This window comes from Streptopelia decaocto (genome assembly GCF_964273445.1).
Source record: "Streptopelia decaocto genome assembly, chromosome: 1".
Lineage (NCBI taxonomy): Eukaryota > Metazoa > Chordata > Aves > Columbiformes > Columbidae > Streptopelia > Streptopelia decaocto.
This window is the reverse complement of record NC_138663.1, coordinates 208,833,687-208,856,404: the sequence shown is the minus strand read 5'-3', so window position 1 is coordinate 208,856,404 and position 22,718 is coordinate 208,833,687. Positions and strand designations below refer to the sequence as shown.

Below are 22,718 nucleotides of genomic sequence, written 5' to 3'. Positions count from 1 at the left end.
GAAATGTTTTCCACTGAGGGTGGGGAGAGCCTGGCCCAAGTTGGCCAGAGAGGTGGTGGATGAACCATCCCTGGAGACATCCCAGGCCAGGCTGGACGGGGCTCTGGGCAACCTGAGCTGGTGAAGATGTCCCTGCTCATGGCAGGGGTGGCACTGGGTGAGCTTTGAAGATCCCTTCCAACCCAAACTATTCTGTGATTCTATATAATAACACAGATACAGTTGGGAGAAAATGATGGCCAGATGTGGTGGCTGCTGGGACATGGGGCATTGAGACAGTAAGAGAAAAAGAACAGGAAAAACATGTGAGCAAAAGTCCCAAGCAAGAACAAGCATAACACAGGAGCTGCAGAGCGTCCTATCATTTATATTTTTTCAGGGTGAATCAGGGCAAGTGGAATTTGTGTTTGGATTGTAGGGGGCAAAAACTGTCTTCAGGGTCCTCTGGTTTTATTTCCTGATGGCTGTGGACCTCAGACTTTAACCACTGCCTAGTGAGACTTTCATGTGTGGCTTGCAGGCAAAGTTGCCAGGTGAACATCTTGAGAAGATGAAAATAAGGGCAGAGACTTTCTCCCTTGCATCTCCCCTGCCAGCTCTGATGTTTGGAAGCAGCCTGCATCCAACCCAGATTTTTCAAGCATCTCTGGGCTTTGTTCGCCCCTCCTGACACCATCTCCAGGGACATCTTCTATCCCGTGCTTTATCAACAGGTTCAGGAAATTGTAATCCATGTGACAAATCTGGTTTATCTTGAAATGGGAAACCAGATGAGAGTGATGTGGTTTCTCTTGCAAATACTTCTCATATCTCTGCCTGATGCTGCAATAGCAGGAGGATCTGTATGAGTCGGGTGGTGCCAAACAGGCTGCAGAACAGTTTTCTCTGACATCTGTGTTAATGGGCTTAAGGATCATGCTTCTCTCTTCAGACCCCCTACTCAATTCAGAATGTGAAATATCATCCATTCTTCTCCCTTTTTTAAATTTTCTTTTAAATGGAGAATGAAGAGGAAAGCTCATCTCTGCCCCAGCTTTTTTAGTCCCCTCTTTTAAGTCAGACCTTGTGAAAATGAATTTAACCTATCAACCACCATTGAAATAATCAATATTCCCTTTCTGTTTTTCGTTCATTTTCCACCTCTTTACTGTGTTTGCTTTGGGTAAGTGATGTCATACTGCAGGAAAGCTACAGTGAAGGGATTACTGTCATTATATCTGCAAGGACATGAAGTTGGTTGTGAACCAGGTAATTCTCAGCTCTTGTGGAAAGGGGTTTCCTCACAGTTGTTTAAGAGAGTGATCTGCTCTGTCTTTTGCTCCTTCTATGCTGATTTTTCAGGCAAACATTGAAAAAAAAGTTTGCAATCATAATCCTAGGGAGAGAAGAAATGACTTAGAAATGACTTAGAAAAGCTCTATTTTTGTCATGTTCCTTAAACCCTTTGATCCTTCCCATAGCCCCTTGATCCATCACTACGTCACCACTTATTGAAAGCATTTTTTTTTTTTATAGCCCACAGCTGGATTCTGGGTTATTTCTAAAATGTCTTTTCTTCCTGTGCAGTGTGTTGGCTTTTCTTGAATAATCTAACTCACTCCCACCCCCCTGTGATGTATTATGGATTTTTTGGAAAAAATACTTAAACTCTGGCTTCATCCCTGAGTGTGCTCCTTGTTGTGCTGACATGGTACATGGTGGCAGTCCCAGTGCTTCAGGTGGAACATACTTCTGGAGGATAAAGGTACCTGCACCATCTAACGATGCCTATGGACCAAATAACAAAGCAAGGAGTGCATTGGGTGACATGGGGGAATGTTATTTCAGTGGCAAGAGAAAGCAGACATGGGGCCACAACCTGAAGGAAACAACACCTCTTTTATCCTGCTCATCAGTATCTTTGGGTTTTCCAAATGCTGAAAATATAATTTGATATTGAACATGTAGATTTCAGAGGTGGGATGCACTCAGAAAAACCTTTACTGCTACAGCACAGGCTACATTTCTACTAGTGAGTTTAGTGCACTGGAATGCTGAAATGTGGAGAACAGGGATGCACAGATAATTATGCTCAAACATATAACATCAGCCCCCTGTCAAGAATGGGTAAAAGAACCTCCAGCAGCAGCACTGAAGAGCTGAGTAAACTCCTGGTCTCCTTTTTCTTATGCAAATTTGTAACCCCACAATGATGTAGTGGGTGAAAAAGATGAGATATCTTTGATCAAATGCAGACATCTGCAAGGTTGGCATCTATCAAACACACAACTGATCTTGATATCCTTCACGGCTCACGGAGGGAAATGGAAGTCCTTCTTGCTTGTGATTCACCTCATTCCCCAGCAGATGAGTCACCCACAAGGAGCTCCTACTTTCTCCTGTGAACACAAAGGGAGTGGTGGGTGAGTAACACAGACACAGATTCAAAATTAAAGGAAATGAGTCCCTCTTGCAGCCAGGAAACAGAGAACTGGATTTTTTGCTGGTTGTGGGTATACCTCCTGCTGGTGTAAATCACAGCTTTTCAGACCAGGTCAGACATATCAATCATTTAATATATTTCCCAGGTTTCCTTGGGACAAGACACTTGAGGATGGTATTTCTGGATGCTTTACAAATGTTATAAGTGATTCTGCCATGCTGTTGTTGCTTTGATGGTCTGACATTTATGACCCCATTGAGCAAAGTCCTGGACAGGATTCCTGTCCTGAGGAGCCTCTATATCCCTATAAACCATTTCCTTGTGGACAAATATTTTTGTTAACAAATTTGGATACAGCTTCTGGGGTCAGACTGTACATCACTTTTCATCCTCAGGTCAAAGGCACTGTGTTTTAGACAACAATCCTTCCAGATCACCTGATCCATCATATCTAGAAGATCTCTCTGTGCCACATCTAAAGCATCTCTTGGTGGGAGAGGCATGCTTCTTAGGATTTACTTTCTGGTGTCAAGGCTCCTGTATTTTAATCCTCTCCATAGCACAAGTGAAAGGTAGCGATGCTCTTATACCTTTCCAGAATGTTCATGTTCCTGCTTGTACACCTCACATCTTAAGGAATGAAATAAGCTGTTCCTAGGCCTCAGGACTATGAGAGTGGCCATATTGCTTCTTGGTTCGTATCAACATGGTTGGATTTAGATCTCGGTTATTTTCAGTTGTCAGGTCTTGATAAATGTTTAACACACCCCAGAAGGGACCAGTCCTTTTAGTGTAGATCAGTGAATATCCACTGATTGCAAAGGATTAATAATATCTTGTGCCCAATGGAAAGTGGAAAGGCATAGAGCTCCCACTGACCTTCTCCTTTTTCCAGAGACACACATGCTAATATCCATTCCTCTTTCAGCCACAGCATTGAGGAAGCTTCTCACCTTTCACCTGTGACACTCTGTGGTTGAACCCATGGTGAACCATTCACAGGTCAGCCCTCTTCATCCTTGAATAATACAGAGAATTTCTAAACAAACAAATTTCAAAAAATAGCTAGTGTATTGTGAAACATGAGATTGTTGTGACGCTTGAGATTCAGGATAAGAAAGTAATTGGAAATGGTCAAAGAAAATACTGGCAATAATTTTGTGTGTACTCACTCATAGACATGTGCAGGGAGCACATAGGACAACTGATATATGTATTCTTTGCCTGCCCTCTGGTGGTGAATGGCTTCTGATTAATTGTATGCATATGTATATATTTATATATACATGTATACACACATGCAGGTGTACATATATATGTGCGCGCATATGCATTGACATATGGCAGAAAATGTTTTCATCTGAATTGTACCTTAGACCCAAATGTTGCCGATGTGACTAGTAGTTAATTATTATCATGGGCTATAGCTGGGCTTTTTAATGCTGAAATTTTCCCACTTCATTATGTTTGTATTAATATTTAGTTCAGTTAAAATAATTCAGCGCGAAAATAATAGAAGTACAGTTAGATATTTGTTCTAGTTCTGAGAGATCAGTGTGCTCTTCATGTATCCTCTTCCTCTCTATAAATAAACTCTGCTGAAACTGGGTGAGCTGTACAAAACTAAGAGCAAAATGTTTTTCTCCAGGACCAGTTCTTATAGCAAATACAGGACAGCATAAAAATAACTGCTGCAGGATGGATGCGCTTTTCCTTACACACTGCCAGCCTGGGTTAGCAGGAGGGTACAGAGACAAAGGTGGCCTTGGGATGGAAGCTTGGAGGAGATATGTTTCTTCACCCCCTCAGTGCGGTTTCTTTTCAGTTCAGCAAGGGCTCAACATCCTATTTCCACTATTTTCCCCTTGGAGCTGCAAGGAGCAGGGAGATCTGCCATGGAACCCTTCACACCTTCTACAAACGTGTCCAGCACCTGGGCATCAGGTAGTGAAGATAAATGAGTTCAACATTGCAGCTCCCAGGACTTATATAGATATAAGAGGTATTGCCTAAACTTGGTGTTCCCAACCTTTTCTATTTAGGATGACTAGTGCAGTGGGAAGGGTAAGAAGGGATGTTTAGATCAGATATTAGGAAAAGTTTCTTTCATGGAAAGGGTTGTTGGGCATTGGAACAGGCTGCCCAGGGCAGTGGTGGAGTCACCATCCCTGGAGGGGTTTAAAAGACACATAGATGAGGTTCTTCGGAACATGGTTCAGTGACAGTATTGGGTTAACAGTTGGACTTGATGATCCTGAGGGTCTCTTCCAAGCAAAATGATTTTATGATTCTATGAAAGGTGAGTGGTTTTGAGGGGAAGGCAGTTTGTTAACTGGCTTTAGTGACAAGCACATGTCATTTAGTCATGCAGGTATCACCATTGCTTTCTCAGGAGCATCCCTTGATGCTTTTCCTTTCCTGAGGCTACAGAAGTCTCATGCAAGGTGTTTGTTCTCAGTGCTCAGGGCCTCTTAATGTTCCAGATATGGGGAAAAGATTGGAGACATCTCAGAATGTGAAACCTACTGTCCCAGCACACCTAAAGGACTATCCAGCTACAGAATTTCTTCACTCAATTCCTTTCCTTCTGCCTATCTTCTGTGGACAACAGTGCTTGATTGTACCACCAAGGCAGGTTCATCCCACTTAAATGAAGACCTTTCTCTTCTAACCTCACCAGATCTCCTACCTCCTGTCCCATTCCACACAGAGCAGTGTTGGACACTCTGCACCCTTCCCAATGCTCATCCACCAGGACAAAAGTACAGCAGTAGGGGCAGAGAGGAAAGGATTTTCAGGCTGATCCATCCTCTTCATAGCCCAAGATGCAGCGTTCGCTGGGTCACCCTGCAGATTGGACCTGGGACTTGGACCCATCATGAGTATCGGGTCGTATTTCCCCCTTGTTCTGACTCTGCTGCAGTCCTGACAGGTGCAGTCAACCAGAACAACTTCAATGACATCTTTCCATGAATAAACTTTGGCACCTTATTTGGATAACAACCTGTGATTATTCCCTCTGGTCCTTTCTATGGTGGTGTTTGGGGAGCTGAAGTTACAGATTTGGCCGGGCAGACAATCACCTCTGCAGGGAGCCCACACAAGTAGGTTAAACAAAAGCTTTATTTCCACACAATGTTCTCAGGAAACGGTGCCAAGATTTCACAGACAGCTCAGAACAAGGATTGGCAAGGAATGCTCTGCTCCTGTGATGATTTCTTATTGCAAACAGCACGGAGCCACAAAATTCATCTTCAGAGCCAAGCCTGAGCTTCCTTTAAAATCAAAAGTGTTCAGATTAATAGTTTTCAGGTTTGTTCTTTAGAGCAGTAATGTACCCATGCAAAGCTCAGATGCAGCAGAGCGTAAGCCATTTCTACAACACCAGACCTGCAACCCATGGTTAAACCCTCTGGTACTACAGCAGACAAAATATTCAATAAGCCGTGGTTATTAAAGCAGTTAATTGCAGCATGTCTGCCATCAGATATTATACACAATGTTTGAATAGTGAACTGCTCCTGGTGAGCAAAGACCTCAAGACTGGACCTTTGGCTACGCAGAGCCTGTTTGCTGCCTTCTCTTCCTGCCCACACTTTTCTGACTAGAATGGAGAAAGGTCAGTTGGTTTCCTGCAGGATTTCAGTATTCTGAAATGCTATTAATAAATAAAGAAGGAAATTGGATGTGGATGTTGGATCTCTGACATTTGCCTCTGGGGTTGCTTTGACTGAGGTAGCCCCGCAGACGGGCAGCTGAGGCATCTGGCAAACAAGCTGTTAGAAAACCAGACCATTTTCCATTTAAGAACTGAAGAACATTTGCAAATTGGCAAACTCTAACAACAACAACAGCAAAAAAAAACTTCAACGTTAATAAATGCCTTCTGCTCAAGACCAATTGGAATTTCATGCATCATATTGTGGTTTTTGTTTGGACATCAGGCTTATGTAGATACAACATATTTCAGCTTTGGTCCTTGGCCCTGTATTGACTCTCCCTGAGCTTCTCTGCATATGTTAATGAAAAATGCTTCAGACATCTAGCTTTGTGAAAATGGGTTTATTTTCAGAGTCTGTTGTACAGTTTTTTTTATTGTGCCTGCAGTCTGTACTATCCAGTTTAGCTTCTGAATAACCCCAGGTTGAGAAGAGATAGAGGCAAAAAAGGGATTTAATTCCTTTGAATAAAATTATTTAAATGTGTCAATGAAAGCAGTCAATAAAAGATAATGAGATGATAATTTTTTTCTTTATTTTCAGTAGATCCTAAACAGGTCCTTTGCAGGAAAGGAGACTGGATTGCACCAAGTAATGACACAGTGAGGGGTAAATGTCATGGATCAAGGCTGATGTGGAGGCAAGAAGCAAAGAGGAAATTACATGACCAGAATACGTTGTGCAACAACTTTTGCGGGTGGTCCTTCCGGGGACCCGCTTCATCCTGGGCTGCTCAGCAGAATTTAGAGGTAGGTTGAGAAAGGAAGGAGAACCAAGGGATGCTGACATCTGTAGATATCATGAAGTCAGGCTTGGGAAGGATTGTGAAGAACTCCAGTGAATGAGGAAAAGGATGGTGAATGAAATTTAATACCAACAGCTGTGAAGTAATGAACATCAGAGGAAAAGTGGTAGGTACTTCTTACACTGCACAGAACATGGAGCCAGTTTCATCAGCTTGTGAACCCTCCCCTGTGGTCATTGCAAGAAGATTGGAGGAATATCCTGGGGTGGTACAAGAACTGAAAAGCCTCACCGGCCTGCCTGCCTCAGCAGTCACTCGGCCACCAGCTGCAGGAAGCTGGAGGAGAGGACTACAATGACCCCCAAGGCCTGGAAATCATCTTGATGCAACAACTCTTGGTGTGTTTTGAGAGGTCTGGTCCAACTTTGTGTGCTAACCCAACCTCCCCTTACATCAAACTCGCTGTGTCCTACAGCCCTGTCCCCACAAGCTGACACATCAATCCCATAGCTCTTCATCAAGGCTGACTTTTGCCTGTAAGAACTTCATCTAAGGCCACCATTTCACACAGCTTCAGTAGGAGCATGAAGAGTTGTAGTTCATTTGCCGTCTCACAGAATCACAGAATGTCAGGGATTGGAAGGTACCTCGAAAGCTCATCCAGTGCAATCCCCCCGCCAGAGCAGGAACACCCAGATGAGGTTACACAGGAAGGTGTCCAGGCGGGTTGGAATGTCTGCAGAGAAGGAGACTCCACAACCTCCCTGGGCAGCCTGGTCCAGGCTCTGGCACCCTCACCAGGAAGAAGTTTCTTCTCATATTTAAGTGGAACCTCCTGTGTTCCAGTTTGAACCCATTACTCCTTGTCCTATCATTGGTTGTCACCGAGAAGAGCCTGGCTCCATCCTCCTGACACTCACCCCTTATATATCTGTAAACATTAATGAGGTCACCCCTTAGTCTCCTCTTCTCCAGCTCCAGAGCCCCAGCTCCCTCAGCCTTTCCTCACATGGGAGATGCTCCACTTCCTTCAGCATCTTGGTGGCTGCGCTGGACTCTCTCCAGCAGTTCCCTGTCCTGCTGGAACTGAGGGGCCACAACTGGACACAATATTCCAGATGCGGTCTCTCACCTATTCTTTTCTTCCAACAATTATTTTTAATACAGATGAGGTCAGAGATGAGTGTCACACTGGGATCTTGTGGCCTGATTGAAGGGGAATGTGTGGTTACAGCAGTAGGAAACCTTTAGCCCACCTTCGGCCCCAACACCCATGGACTTGTATCCAGCCAATGACCACTGTTACTGTGTGCGATTGGGAGAGTGAAGTGGGGTAAGTGTCTGCCTGTGAGTAGGACCTTGCCAGACCATGTTCTCTGTTGCATGAGTAGAAGGGAGAAGGTTTCCCTGGTATCTCCCATGTATTTGACAACAAGACAAATCCATTGCTGATGCGAGGACAGAAGGCTGCATGAAGGGAGGGCTCCTGCTGTAGTGACCATGGTGCTGTTCCTGACCTCACTGCTGAAGGACATGTCTCTACAATGCCAAGATAACCAACCAGAGCTTCAGCAGGACATGCTGAGGTTCTCAGGAGGAGTTCTCATGAGGATCTCAGGAGATAACATAGTTTCATAGGTTCAAAGAATTACCCTCAGCCCCATTCCTGCCTTCACCCAGCTACATTCCGAAACCCCAGAGAAGTATCTTGATATTTTCCAATGAGAAATGTGCTGTGTGGAGTGGTATTGCCCCCTCCCTCCTTTAGTATCCTCTGTCATTGGAAACTTTCCCAGACTTAGGTTCTTGCAGCTCTTTTGACACCCATCCATGTTGTGGCTGCTCCCTACCTTCCCCTTAGGTTCCTCATCATCTCCTCATACTTCTTCTGCCTGACTGTCCTGCCACTTCTGTATTTTGAGACCTGCCTCTAAACTACTGAATAAAGGAGTTAATACATGAACAGGACTCTCCATAGGTATCTTATCTGCACAGAGTGCTGAAAAGTAAACCGGGAAGAAGATGAATATACAAATAAGAACAAGACTTTCAGGTGGAGGGGTAGGTCTCCAAGGGTCTTTATTTGCATTTGGTTTTAATTCATTGTTAAGAATACTGTATGGAATATGAACTATATTCAGAAAGTGTTTATTGTGCATAAATATATCTTCTACAACTCTCAGCAGTTTGCACAATTACATTCACCCTGTAACGTTAGTGGTAAAACCATCTGCAATCACACGGTAGGTCCCTGTCCATAGTGGTTTCTAGAGTGGTTTCTAGAGCTTCACTGACTGAGGAATCCACCAAGTCCATGATCATCTGAGAAGTCTTCTGCAGAGCTACAAAATTTACCTTTGCTGCTTCTGGCTCCCGTCTTCCTCATTATAACATCCAAACACTAGCTTTAGGAGCAAAATAATAAGAAAAGAGCCTGATACAGTAATTACAGTTAGTATGGGAAGGAACCTCTTGAGTAAACCTAAACCTGCCTAAACAGAACAATGCTGGGATAATATAAAGGTATTTTATGGCTTTCTAACAGCAGAGGTTATCACACTCAAGGATGAGTCCTTGGCCTCTTCCTGTTGAAATTAAGAGGAAAAAAATACCACTGGCTTCAAAGAGAATTAAGAATTATCATGGGATTACTGAAGTCATCAGTGATCAGAACTTTGCTTCTCTGCTACCCTTTCCCACAGATTTACTATTTTATTTTTTTAAATAAATTCAAAGAATGCTGTTTATTTTAGAAGACTACAGGCTGAAGAAATAATCCAAAAACTGTGTACAGAAGGGAAGATTGAAATTCTCTTGTTTAAATGGCCTTCAGCTGGAAAATTCAGTTTTTTGGCTACACAACATTTTCTTAAAGTTGTCTTTTCTCAGCCTAACAAAAACACGCACTCAAAAGATTAATTCTTAGTGGTCAATTATGAAATAAAGAACTGGTTACTCCAAAATTGAAATATATATGTATCTGTACCTAGGTGTAGATGTTGAAAGGGAGAATATGTGTACAGTGACAGACGGAACAGTTGTGAGTTTTGGTTTTTTTGGTCTTTTCTCCTCATGCACTTACAAATGTTCAATTTGATATAGAGGAGAAATAGAAGGTCACTGTCCCTCCTGCTCACTGTTCAGCCAGCTAAATGGATTGATGAGAGGTTTTTCGGGAGCAATGATGTCAGAGATTCACACAACTGCCAGGTTTTTTGTGTGGTTGATAGCAAATTTCTTCAACAGATTTTATGTTTTCTACTCGTATGTATCTTCCTTTACATCTATTTTGCCTGTGTATGGGGAGGAACAAGTATTTCAGAGAGGTTTAGCACATCTAGACAAGACAAGAGGCAGAGTTTCCAGGCCCAGGTTAAAGGTCAGTGATGAGATATCTATGTGGGTTCATCCAACTTGACTTCAGTCATCCATCTTGTAGGTTTCTCCATTTGAGCTGATCAGTTCAGCTCCTGTTAAAACTGATGTCAAGAACTTTCAGGGCATGGTTCATCCATCTGAATACAGATATCCAGGATAGGATTCACTTTCAGATTAAGACATCCAACTTCAAATGTATATGTCATTAAATACAGAGTCATAGAATCACAGAATAGTTTGGGTTGGAAGGGACCTTCAAAGCTCATCCAGTGCCACCCCTGCCATGAGCAGGGACATCTTCACCAGATCAGGTTGCTCAGAGCCCCATCCAGCCTGGCCTGGGATGTCTCCAGGGATGGTTCATCCACCACCTCTCTGGCCAACCTGGGACAGGCTCTCACCACCCTCAGTGTAAAAAAATTCTTTCTCAAGCCTGGCCTGAATCTCCCATCTTTTAATTTAAAACCATCACCCCTTGCCATATGGCAACTAAAAAGTCTGTCCCCATCTTTCTTATCGGCCCCTTCTAAGTCCAGGAAGGCTGCACCAAGGTCTCCCCGGAGCTTCTCTTCTCCAGCTGAACACCCCAACTCTCTCAGCCTGTCTGAGTATCTCTGAGTGCACCAGGCTCCCATTGATTGCGTGGAGAACTTGCTGATGGTCAGTGAAGTTTAGGGATGACTTTTCAAGCCAGACATATGCACAAATTTTAGGCTCAGCCTAAAATCAGTTTTTGACTTGATCTTCACTAACTGAAATGAGAACTGAGACGCCCAGCACACAGAAGTATCTGCACATAGGAGCCTAAGAAACACCCCTGGGAAGTGTCTGTTTCCCTTCTCTGACTGTTGAGGGACCTGTCCGGGTGACTGTCTCCGACTGCATCTTACAGGCCAATATTTAGCCAAATTGTTCTCCCCTTGCTTATCATTGCAGGTGTTTCTCCTGCTTTGGAGGCCAGCCTTGACTTCACGTAGGCCTTTCTGAGGAAAATCCATTGATGCAAGAGCATCAGACCAAGAGCAGAAGGAGATGCCACCTGTCCCCCACAGAGAGGACGTGTGCTCTGCCTGCCACATCTTGAAAGTCTCTTTAGCCAAGGTATAAGGTTAGGTTGATGTAAAACACGCCACCATGTAACAGAACAGCACTGATCAGTATTTTTAACGTGGGAAAACAACGAAAAAAACCCCACAAATTATGCAGAAATCGTTTGATTTTAAACCCACATTTGCACAAACCAGTCCAGATGATGTCCCTCCCTGGAGCTGTATTTTGGGATATGTTTAGTCAGAGTTGCCTGGCTCATGTCTCTTCCATAGGGCTTTATTCCTGAATGAATTTGCAAACAGAGAGTAGCACAGTGCAGAAGATGAAAGCTCTTCCAAGCCCTGTTTGACAACTCAAGTGTCATAAAAGCCTTTTGACAGATGCCTTTCAAGGGCCAACATGTCCAACCTGGAATATCAACTCCCACCAAAAAGTAACCAAAAGCTCCTGTTGTAAAAACAGATGCCATGGAGTAAAATTTCGTTATTAAAGAATATCAATGATTTCCCCTTCCATTTTCACTTTTTGTGTGTTTGTACCCCAAACAATTCTTAATCTGAGAGTACCTGTGTTTTACACTTGCTACAGTGAATTATTTTTGAAAATAGTATCTTCCTTAGCTTTGTGGAGTCTGGCTTGCCTCGTTTCATAAAGATATTCACAATAAGCAAAGAAGGTTTGGCTAGTTGCTGACTCTTATTTATCATCTGAGTGATAAAAATCTGCTCTGGTCACTCTGAGTTCAAACTGCGTTTGAAAAGGGTCTCTGTGTTTTCAATGAACAACTTCTGGTGGTAATATTGACTGAATTACCATATCTGCTGTTCTCTTCAGCCTCGCAGAGAGAGAACAACAATTCCCAGGAGTTTGTTTGAAGCCAGATGTTGAACAGCAGTAAAAAACTGGGAAGAAGAAGTGGCCAACAGCAAAATTTTTTGACCTTGATGAAGTGTGTCCTGTTAAAAGTGGCTACAGGCCAAACGCTGACCCTTTGTAGAAAGGTATTTTTACCCCCTGCAAGGCTTACTTTGAAGAGAAGAGCCTTTAGACCACTTGTAGATTGGGAAAGAAAACGAGTGATATGTTTTAGGCTTTGCACTGCTTAACTGATGCACTTCTCATTCCCTCAGCCCCACTTTTGCAGGAAGGAAAATTCGTATCTTATTAATATTACTCAGCTAAGGAACTGCAGAACATAATTCTCAGTTTTCCAATATCTTGACATTCCGTTTTCATCCTGCTCTGGGACGAAAAGCATGAAATGTTTTAGCTATGGTATATGCGAGTGCGTATAAAGCAAAACAAAATGTTCTTCCAGTTGAGATCTGGAATTGAGAAGATGACATATTTTGACATTTTGAGTAGAATCACATTTTGGCATTTGGAAACAAATATTGGTTCATACCAAAATGTTTCATTTCAAAACTGTCATTTCAGATTGAAAATAACATTAAAATGGCATTTGCAACTGAAATGTCAATTTAAAAGAAAATGTTTCAGCTTAAATTGACATGCAGGAACAAAACATTTTGATCCAAAATTTCCCCTTGTGGGGGAGTAAAAAATATTTTTTGTTGTTGTCAAAAACATTTTCTTCTGAATTGCACTGATTTTCGTCAAACTAGAGTTTCCTGCAGCAACAACAACAAATCTATTTAATGCAAAACAGTTAAATAATTTTAGCACTTGGCATTATTGTTTAATTCCAAGCCCAAATACAGTCGGACATGTTTGTGCTGCCATGCAGACCTAGCTACAATATTTTTTGGGCTCATGCTTGTGACAGATGCTGATGAAGAGCTGACTCTACCATCACCATCACTTCCCTCCTCAATGGACCGCTGCCAAAAACACACACATACAGCTCTGAACTGGTGCACAATTTCACCAGAGATGATGGTCAGGATGCATCTGCCTGCTCATGTTTACCCTGTGCAAGAACTAAAGGGCTTCATCAACTTTACTGCTTTTGGCTGGAAGGGAATTAAATGGAGGGTGTGAGTTCTTCTGCTGGTTTGGCTTCAAGGTGTCCATCCCAATCTTACTAGTTCATTGCTGTGCTCTTCTCAGATTTCATCCTCTTCAATACTTATTTCGGCCTCTTTCATGCTCCCCAGCTCTTTAAAGGTTGCTTTTGTCAGTGTCCTCTTTGTGCTACTCAGGACAGATTTGAGTTTCCTGGTCAGCACATCTGGCCAGTTGCTGTAAAATAGAGAAGAGACAAGGAATTAGCAACCCTGCTTGCTAAGGAGTAGCCTTTTGTTTTGCATCATTTTATATCAGACAAAGCAGAAACATCAGATGTTCTCAAAGCCACCAAGAAGCATCAGGCAAGGAGGGATGTTGGCAGAGAACTGCAGGGATGTGGTGGTCCCAGTAGACCATACAACTGCTGGAGCTCTTGCATGGGTTAATGGGATACATAGAGCTTTCATTCAAGGACATTCACTTCACAAATGTAAATTGCATTTACATAAAAACAACCAGAAGGTTTCAGCAGTTCATGAAAAACATTCCTAATTGTGCATCACAAGCCTCATGCAGCCCCTAGCTTGTCACAATAGAGATTCTCTGTTAATCAGCTGGACATCTCTGGATTTGAGGTCAGGCACTGCCACAAATGAGAAATCTGAAAGTCCAGCTGCTCTGACAGCCCCATGATCCCACCAAGTCCAAGACGGGCAGAGAACCAGAAAGCCCTGACATCCATCTCATCTCAGATCCATATGCAGTGTCACTGCCTTGGCCTGGCACTACTCCTGAGAGAATAAGCTCTACTGAGTATCAGGACTTGAGATCTGGGCAAACTGAGAGACTACAAGATCCAGGCTAGTAAACTGATGCAATGGAGCTGGAGAGTATCATCTGCTATGATGCTCTAAGTGTCCAGGATGCCCAGGTTCTACCCTCTGTTGATGGGTACTAATTTATTATAACATAAGGGGGGTTTCAGAGACAAAATAAATATCAAGGACTTGTAGAAAGCCAGAAGCTGAGCGAATGTCTGGGCTCTATGCAGGTCTCAGGTCTGCAGCTGTCCTGTCTGTAAAGCATCATCTGAAATCAAATTTACTGTGTATAATAGAAGAAAATATTATTCCAGATGTTGTAAAATGAAAAGAAGCAAATTCTTACTCATACGAATAACACCATTGTGATTATACAGATACTAAAAAGAAATAGTTCATAAATTGTTAGGCATATACACATATGTATGGTTTTAAATTGTACACACCATTATTGTGTACAATGAACAAGCAGTTACTTTAGACTAGAAATGTATGTAAAACTGACTACATGAAGCAGGCATCTTATTGCAAAAGGACAAGAGGTGACGGTTTTAAACTAAAAGAGGGGAGATTCAGGCCAGACATGAGGAAGAAATTGTTGCCCATGAGGGTGGTGAGAGCCTGTCCCAGGTTGGCCAGAGAGCTGGTGGATGAACCATCCCTGGAGACATCCCAGGCCAGGCTGGATGGGGCTCTGAGCAACCTGATCTGGTGAAGATGTCCCTGCTCCTGGCAGGGGTGGCACTGGATGAGCTTTGAAGTTCCCTTCCAACCCAAACAGTTCTACGATTCTATGACTCTATGATTTTACTTGAAGAGTGTAAGACATGAGGTCTTGAAAGGAGGGGAATGAATACTATTAGGCCCAAGGACTATTCACATTAATGATCAATTATTAATATAGAATTGTTAAGCAGCCCAATGAAACTGCCCTTAATGACAGCACAGGATGAGTTGCCTTTAAAGTGTGTATAAGAGTATTGCAAAGTCAACTAATAACTCTGGCACCAGAACCAGGTATGCAGGGCTGACCACTCTGATACCCTGTGCTGTATCTAATTATTTTTTGTTATAATTCAAGAGAATTGTGTTTTATTGTTTGATGTAAGGTTCTGTCTGATGGTCTGGTTACCTGTTGCTAATGACTGGCTATCAAATCTGGATTCAATAAGAGAAGAACCAGGACCTCCCAACTCAGCAGATTTCATGTTCCCTTCAGTCTCACACTGTGGGAGACCAAGGGCATCCAAGGACAACGAAGGGCAAAAAAAAAACAGGAAAGGGATCTAAAGGCAAACTGCTGAATCTTAAGAAATCTCTCAAATGTATCAACCCAATACAATTTAGGATTCAGTGGAGTATCTACCCTGAAAATTCATTCATTGAACTTTATGAGAAAGAGCTAATGCTCTCATCAAAGATGATTCCAAATGTTTTGCAGCAACTAAGGAAAGAAGAAAAAGAATGGGTTTTTTTGTTGGTGATGGCCTGGGTTGGCTTGGGTTTTTTTTTGCCTTTCTGGTGCTGGATGAAGAAGGTATGCCTTCCAGTGTGTTTCTGGGAGATAAGCCTGCATACCATGCATACCAAGGTAGAAGAAGTATCTAAGACAGTAGAAGAAAGGGGGAAGAGAAGAAAGATATGATGGGAAAAAAAGTCAATAGAAATGGCGTTTCACTTCCACAATTCTAGTTTTAATCTTTGGAGAGTTCATGCAGGCAAAATCATTTGAGATTATCCTTGTAGAGGGGTTGGAGGAGAAATAGCAAACCAATTTTATGAGTTTCTGTGTAGGTTTTGCATTTGGGGACAGATTTTTTATTAAAAACCCTGTCTTGAATGAGGTTTTAGACTTCACCTTCAGATCTTAACTGCTGGTCAGCCACACATTGCTAGTCTGTGTTTTGACCAGCAAGATGAGGTGACTGGGGTGTTTAGTGTATTCTCTGAACAAGAAAGAACCTTGAGGGATCTTTTGTCACTGAGATCATGGGATGAGAGGTGGGAAGAGAGGGAGAGGCAAAGTTCTGAGGAAAAAAAGGAGAGAAAATAACTAAAAACTTGAGCCTTGCTACTTTGAAGTGATCTTAGACTGGTCCTTTGTCCTTGCAGGACACAGTCTTCGTATGCTTATGTATCTAAAGGTCAGCAAAGAGCAATACAGATGACACTAAGATTTATGCACTGTGGATCCCTCCATAAATACAGCAGCTACCAATCACATTGGGGTGAAATCTCACCTCTTTGATCTTCCTAATGAAATCTGACTGACTTGCATGGGGTCAAATCTCATCTCTACAGTGAGATCAATCTAGGGATCACAGGGTTATTGACATCTCCCTGGGCCAGTTTTCCAGTGAGCCTTGAAAGAAAGAGAGAAATCCCTTCCTTCATGTCAGAAGCACTGTAAGATGGTAGGGGTGGGATTCAGCTGTCTGAGAATACTGTCTATAGCATTATTTGAGGTGCCATAGTTTATCCTGCATGGTCTTCAGCTGCTGTTACATGTGCCAGCTTTGCATAAGTGTGTCTGACAACCATGGTGCTCCAGGTTGAAACCCACTTGAATGGATGGGTTGGTAGGTCCATGTTAAGATCCTATATCCTACTGCAAGAGAAAAGAGAAAGATGACTGGTGGTATAGCCGACAGGTTTATCTTCAGGTAACCGGAGGTGCACTTTGGTGTTTCTCACTCTTTGCTGCACGTTTTTATGAAGATATGGCCAGAATCATCAATTCTCTTTGAAAACAGGTGTCCACCAAGAACAAGAGAGTCCACACTCACTCTTCCAAGGTTAAAGGATTCTCTTCCTGAGTATGAGGAGCAGAGACTTCACCTTCGTGTAGACTACAGGCCAGATAAATACTCCGAAACTACTGAGATGGGGATCCCTGTCTTATCACAGAACAGACTGTGTGAGACTGTTAATAGCTTACAGTCCTAGACCGATGGGACTGTAAACGGGGTGAATGGACTATAAATCACTACGTCTGAGATCTGTGTATAGCGTTCCTTTATTGCTGTCAAGGAAAAACAAGCTTATTGATAGCATAACCCTTTTCATCATTAATTGTGAAGGTAGATCAGCTGGAAACAGCACTAAACCACCAATCGGACACATAGGAATAAAGTGGCTGTTGAGGACATAATTGCCTCCATTGAGAGGTTCATGCATGCAAGAAGGCTTGAATTAGGACTGTTGAAAAGCTCCAGGTATAAACTCCATATTGATTTTGCTGCCATTTCCCATAAACCGAGCCAAGTGGGCTAATGAGGACCTTCTGTTCTCTATAATGTAGCGCTAATCAGCCTTGCTTCAGTGCAGAAGTCTGTGTCTGTGGGAGATACATGCACTAGATGTTTTTATATCAGTATATGTGCAGTTTTTGTCAAGCAGAGCGAACCCGAGTGAGTGAGTGTCTCTGGCCTTGGAGGAGTAGCTTGTGCTCATAGATGTAGATCAGCAGTGTGGTCTTCTGTGCCTTGGAGCTTATATGTACCAGTGAGTGTTCACACATGGTAGTGATTACGCAGGTCTCTGCACAATATGTACCATATTGAAATCTTTTTTCTTTTTTTTTTAATTTTAAATGAAGAATTTCTGCTGAGCTCCTAGAATAGGGAGAGCCTCAGACAAAAATTTAAGAATCTCTTAAGGGAGATAGAGCAGTTTAGCAACATGCCCTGAATCATTAAAAGTTGTGGTTTGGAAAGAGTCACACTGCCAAAAGCGCAATGTTGGGTTTTAGCCCTGTGAGATAATTGGATGGAGCTTTAGTCTTTAGATTAATCTATCAGCTTGAAATGGTGTTTCTTAGGTGTTGTTAACCAGCCCATATTTAGGGACTCTGGGCTTTCTACCACCTCTGCCCTTTTCTGGGTGGAAATCAAGCAAAATTTAGTTCATAGGCACTGAGTAGAAGCACTATTGGTGTTTTCAGAGATGTTATTTAAAAAAACCTAACCATACAGCATTTTCACAGGTCATCAGACCCTGTATGTGCACATGTGGGTGTGCACGTTCGTATACCAGCCTTGTTCTGGTAGCACCTGTTTGATCAGGCTTCTCAGGTCATGCTGCTATACTCCATGCAACTTCTGAATTCCAACAAAATCCTCCTAAATCCACATTTATTTCTCATAACACTAGGTACAATGGTGATGAATAACAGAGCTGCATCTTGTTTTATGGAATTACACCAGACAGGAGTTATATATGACAGGAAAGCAACTATAGGCAATTCGGATTATTCGAGGCTTGAACTCCAGCTTTATCTCTGTGTTTACCATGGACTGGGCTCTTCCTGGCACAGTGTGATCGATAATATACTGCAGGTAAACACAGTTATACTGCATGACTGTCAGGAATGAATGTGATAACGGGTAATAAATTTGCTAGGAAATCACCCAGCAAGGCTACTACTATCATCAGACAGCTTTGCTGTTGTTCTGAGCACCTCTAGAATGAGACGCTTTAAAAGAATAATGCACATTTTTGAGGGAAAAAAAAAAAAAAAAGGCATGACACTAAGACCAGCAAAGTGCAGACAAAGAACACAGAAGCAGACACAAAATAGCAGAGCTACGTTTGGACTGTCCTACAGCTACTACCTCAGATCTAGGCCCTTTTGCCAAGGAGTTTTTCAGCTTTCCTCCTTTTGAACTCTGCAATTTCTTCCGGGGGTAACCCATGAGCTCTACACCTGCAGTGAACATGTAGGCCATTAGAGAAAGAACCAGTTCAGGTTTTATCTGCAATAAAGAACAGACCGTAATGGAGACCGAGTGAAAGGCACGTGTTTCCAGATGCAAAAAAAAAAAGGAAAATAAATGTTTGGCCTGGTTCTGAGTTTATTTATTCCCCTCTTGTATCGCTTCTGCTCAATTTATTGCAAAGGGCAAGGTTAGCTAATTTAATTTTAAGTGTCCAAAAGTTAGGTGCCTGCTCCAAGACAGGCATCTTTTGTAATCTGTATAGCCAGGTGCTTCCAGAGATCTCTTGGCACATCTTAGACACCTCTCCCAGGATGAGATTAATGACTTTGATGACTGAGGAGCACAAATTCGGTATTTATCATGCCTATATTCTGAATCTATTAGACAAGATGAATCCTGAGAGAATTATTCCATTATTCCTCCAATTCTCCCCCTCATTCATCAAAGTGAAGAGCAGAACAAAATTGCTGTGAAGATCTTGACTTTGGTTAGTTCAGCTCCTGTCCTAGTGACTTTTGGTCTTCTAGGGGTGTTGTTTATAGAAACTCTCAAAGCTATGGGCACATTTCCAAATGGAAATCCTATTTAAGTGTCCCTAGAGACAGCTGGCTTTCCCTGAAAGCTTAGCATAAATTTAACAGCCTTTCCCAAAAGAAACTGGAGTCAAGTTTCATCTCCTTTGCCGGTTCCATCCTACCAATGGCAACGCCTAACCAAGCTGTCCTTCAGGATTTCTGAAATGGGATGGTAAAAGTTGGTAAGTCAGAAGACCAAGTATGTCACTCATCTCCCTGGGACTACAAATTAACATGATCCTGGCTCTTGGGGTTTTTTTCCTGCATTTCATCAGTTATTGAATTTTTCCTGGTGTTACATTTTTTTTCAGTGTTTTGCCAAACACATCTGTGATTTAGTCCAGGTCAGGCATGTACCTGCTAGAATTGTATACCCTCATATTTTTTCCTGCTGTTTTGGACAAGAGGAGGGATCCACCAGTGCTGACAAGGTGACGCCTGTCCCAGTGCATCGCAGGATGCCAACTTCCAATATCCTATATTAATGAACTAGCAAGTTTGTGCTTTTTCCATGGCTGTTCTTCAGCCCCAAAACTAGTCTGCCGGTGTACCCTCGGAGAAACCTCACAGTCTTCCTTTAGACCTATCTGACTGTGAAATCTCAAAAAAAAATCTGTCTTACAGGTAGGCTGCTGCTTGACTGCTCAGTACACCTGTTTTTGCCATCTCATCACCTTGTTATACCTTCTCTACATCCACTCTAATCTATTATCTTGTGTGGCGGGCTTTTGCGGAAAGCTTTTTTCTTTGCCTTCTTTGTCTCTTGCACAACAGAAGCCCAACCCACAAGATCCTGAGGTGCAGCTACTCAAATTCTAACAAGCTGCAAGGCAGAAGGAGAAATAATTTTCATCACAAGGCAGACATCCACCAGAGAAGGTGTAGAAATTTGCCTTAGAGCAAGGAAAGGACTAAGGAACCTATTGAACTGCCTGCACTGTTCTATGTCATGTAAAGTTAACCTAAAGCTCCTATCTAAAGCAGAAAATAATGATATTTGACCCAACCAGAAAAAAAGGAGGTTATTCTTCAAAAAGTAAAACTCTCTGGGAAAAAAAAAAAAAAAAAAAAAAAAAAAAAAGTGAATGATTTCCAGTAAGCTTTTAACTTCTGAAAACAGATATCCAGACCATGGGCAGCTTGACATAAGGTTAATTTTAAGAACAGCCTTTTTGTTCACTTCATTTTATACATAGTTGGAAGAAAGCAGAGTAGTAAGAAGCATATTAGGTCCTTTAATTTAACTACTTTTCTTAATTAAAATGCTTTGTATCCTGTAAGCGCCATGTCACCCATAGCACCTGGGTTTTAAGAATAAAGTACATTTATCTCAATGTCCTTGCAAAACTGTAAATATATGAAAGCCTAGTGCAGACAATGGAAATCAATGAGAATGTTCTAACTAATGCTTTCAATAAGTCTGTAATTGGGATTAAACACAGAGGCTGATGCATATCAGTTAAATTCAAATTATGTAGGTACAACAGTTATTACTTTGTTAGACATTTAGTGGTGGCTTGAGGTTCATTACTAGACAATCCCAGGTATTGTCTCTGCAATTTCAGCAACAAAAGAGGGGGTTACTATCACAGTGTTTTACGGGACCATTAGTATTAACCCAATTACATTATTACACGTTCTTCCACATTTTTTCTTTTGTTTTCTAACCTGCATGTAAACCCACCTTTGTAAGGCCAAGGACCATTCTCCAGGTGGAGGATGCCAAGCCTACTGCAAGCATAGTAGGATAAGGAAGCTTGATTTTTCCCTAGACATATATGAACAGCTCTACGAGCTACTTGATCATAGGTGTGCTCACGACTGACTGTCAGAGCTGGAAAATTGCCTTCACATATCGAGAAGTCCTCCTGCCAAGGACAGTGCTTACAGATTTGATTGGCTGATGGGTTTTACGTCATTAGAAATAGTAAGAAGTTAGCACTTTTAAATTTTTTTTTACTGTTATCTGCAGTGAAGGCCTGAAATACTCCATATCTCAAGGGTTATGTCTTGTCATGGCAGTAAGAAATGTGGAAGTTGAAGCTTACTTCACTGAAGCAAATCACCTTTCCTTGTTAAGACTTAATGAGTGCGATTCCCTGTGGTGGCCTAAATCAAGAGCTCAAACAGCAAAACAAACTACAGACTGAAAATCTTCAACACACCTCTCAGAGGAGGTTGCTAGCTTCTGTGACCCACAAGGAATTAAAAGATTAGGAATGTGTGGAATGAAGCAATGGGGAATGTGTCCCTTGCTCTTACAAGTAGGAGCAGAAAATCTGATGCCAGATTTGAGGGACTGGGTTGTGCAAGACCTCATGGAAAGGGAAGACCTAAATGGAAGATCAGTTGTTTCAGGACAGAGTGGAAAGATGGTTGAAGAGGACTTTATTCAGCACCTCCTTCCTCAGCACAAAAGCCTAGAGATGAAGAAATTCCTACAGAAGTATATCAGGCAGTGTCATGAAACCACCATATTGGCCAATATGTAGACATAACAGAGAAACAGCTTTCAACCTGTTGTAAACTGGCATAAAATCAAACCATCAAGATAAGCTCGGAAAAATAGGAAGCCATGTCTGGTACCTGTCTGATAATAGCACAGCCTGTGCATGAGGCAGTTCTCCAAATATTTGCTTTTCTTGAACATCCGTTTATGTCTTTCTGCCATTTAAATTCTACAGGGTACAGCTTTTATTTTGACCCTTCACTATGACAGATGCACTTTAATGTAAATTTTGCTTTTTCCTCTGACTACTTTCACATTCATTCAACTGCTGCATGACAATTTATGACGACAGATAAAATGCAAAAGAACAGTGAAGATCGGGGCCTTGGGGCAAGAGCAAAAGACCACGTCCCTCTCTGCAGTGTTACTGGTGGGTTCTTCTGAGGTTACACAAGGGGATCGAGATTCCCTGATCCTGAGTACATGGGCAATTTTTTTGCCTCCTTTTATTACCCCCTGGACCTGATGTATTTTCTGTCATTTACAAACCATGTTTAGAAACAGCTCAGGCCTGTACTAGTCTGACTTTGGCACACACAACCAGAGGACAGGCTCAACAGTCAACAGAGGCCTAACACATGACTTTTAGATGGTAAAACCAAGATGAGAAGAACCTACGCTCAAGGTAGATGCCTCGGTGCTTCTTTGGTTGCACAGTAAGCCAGCTCACCTTGCTAATCTGGCAAAGCTGGAGAAGCTTCATATTTCCCATGAAGAATGCATCATTGATATCAACACACATTACTCAATAGCTCATTTCCATCAAGTATTAACAAGTATTGCCTCCAACCCTAAGAAATTGTGTCTCTCAAA

At 42.2% G+C, this 22,718-nt stretch overlaps 1 protein-coding gene across 1 annotated transcript in view; it reads right to left on the bottom strand.

The window, feature by feature from the left end:
* Positions 1 to 13,380: 13,380 nt before the first annotated feature.
* The window catches only part of GUCY2F (guanylate cyclase 2F, retinal), a gene marked incomplete at both ends in the record, with an annotated part of 43,899 nt that continues 34,561 nt past the window's right edge, over positions 13,381 to 22,718 (bottom strand). Inside the window, one exon of the mRNA XM_082043468.1 lies at positions 13,381 to 13,516. Within this exon, the coding sequence (XP_081899594.1) occupies positions 13,381 to 13,516 (136 nt within the window). The remainder of the gene's footprint in view (positions 13,517 to 22,718) is intronic.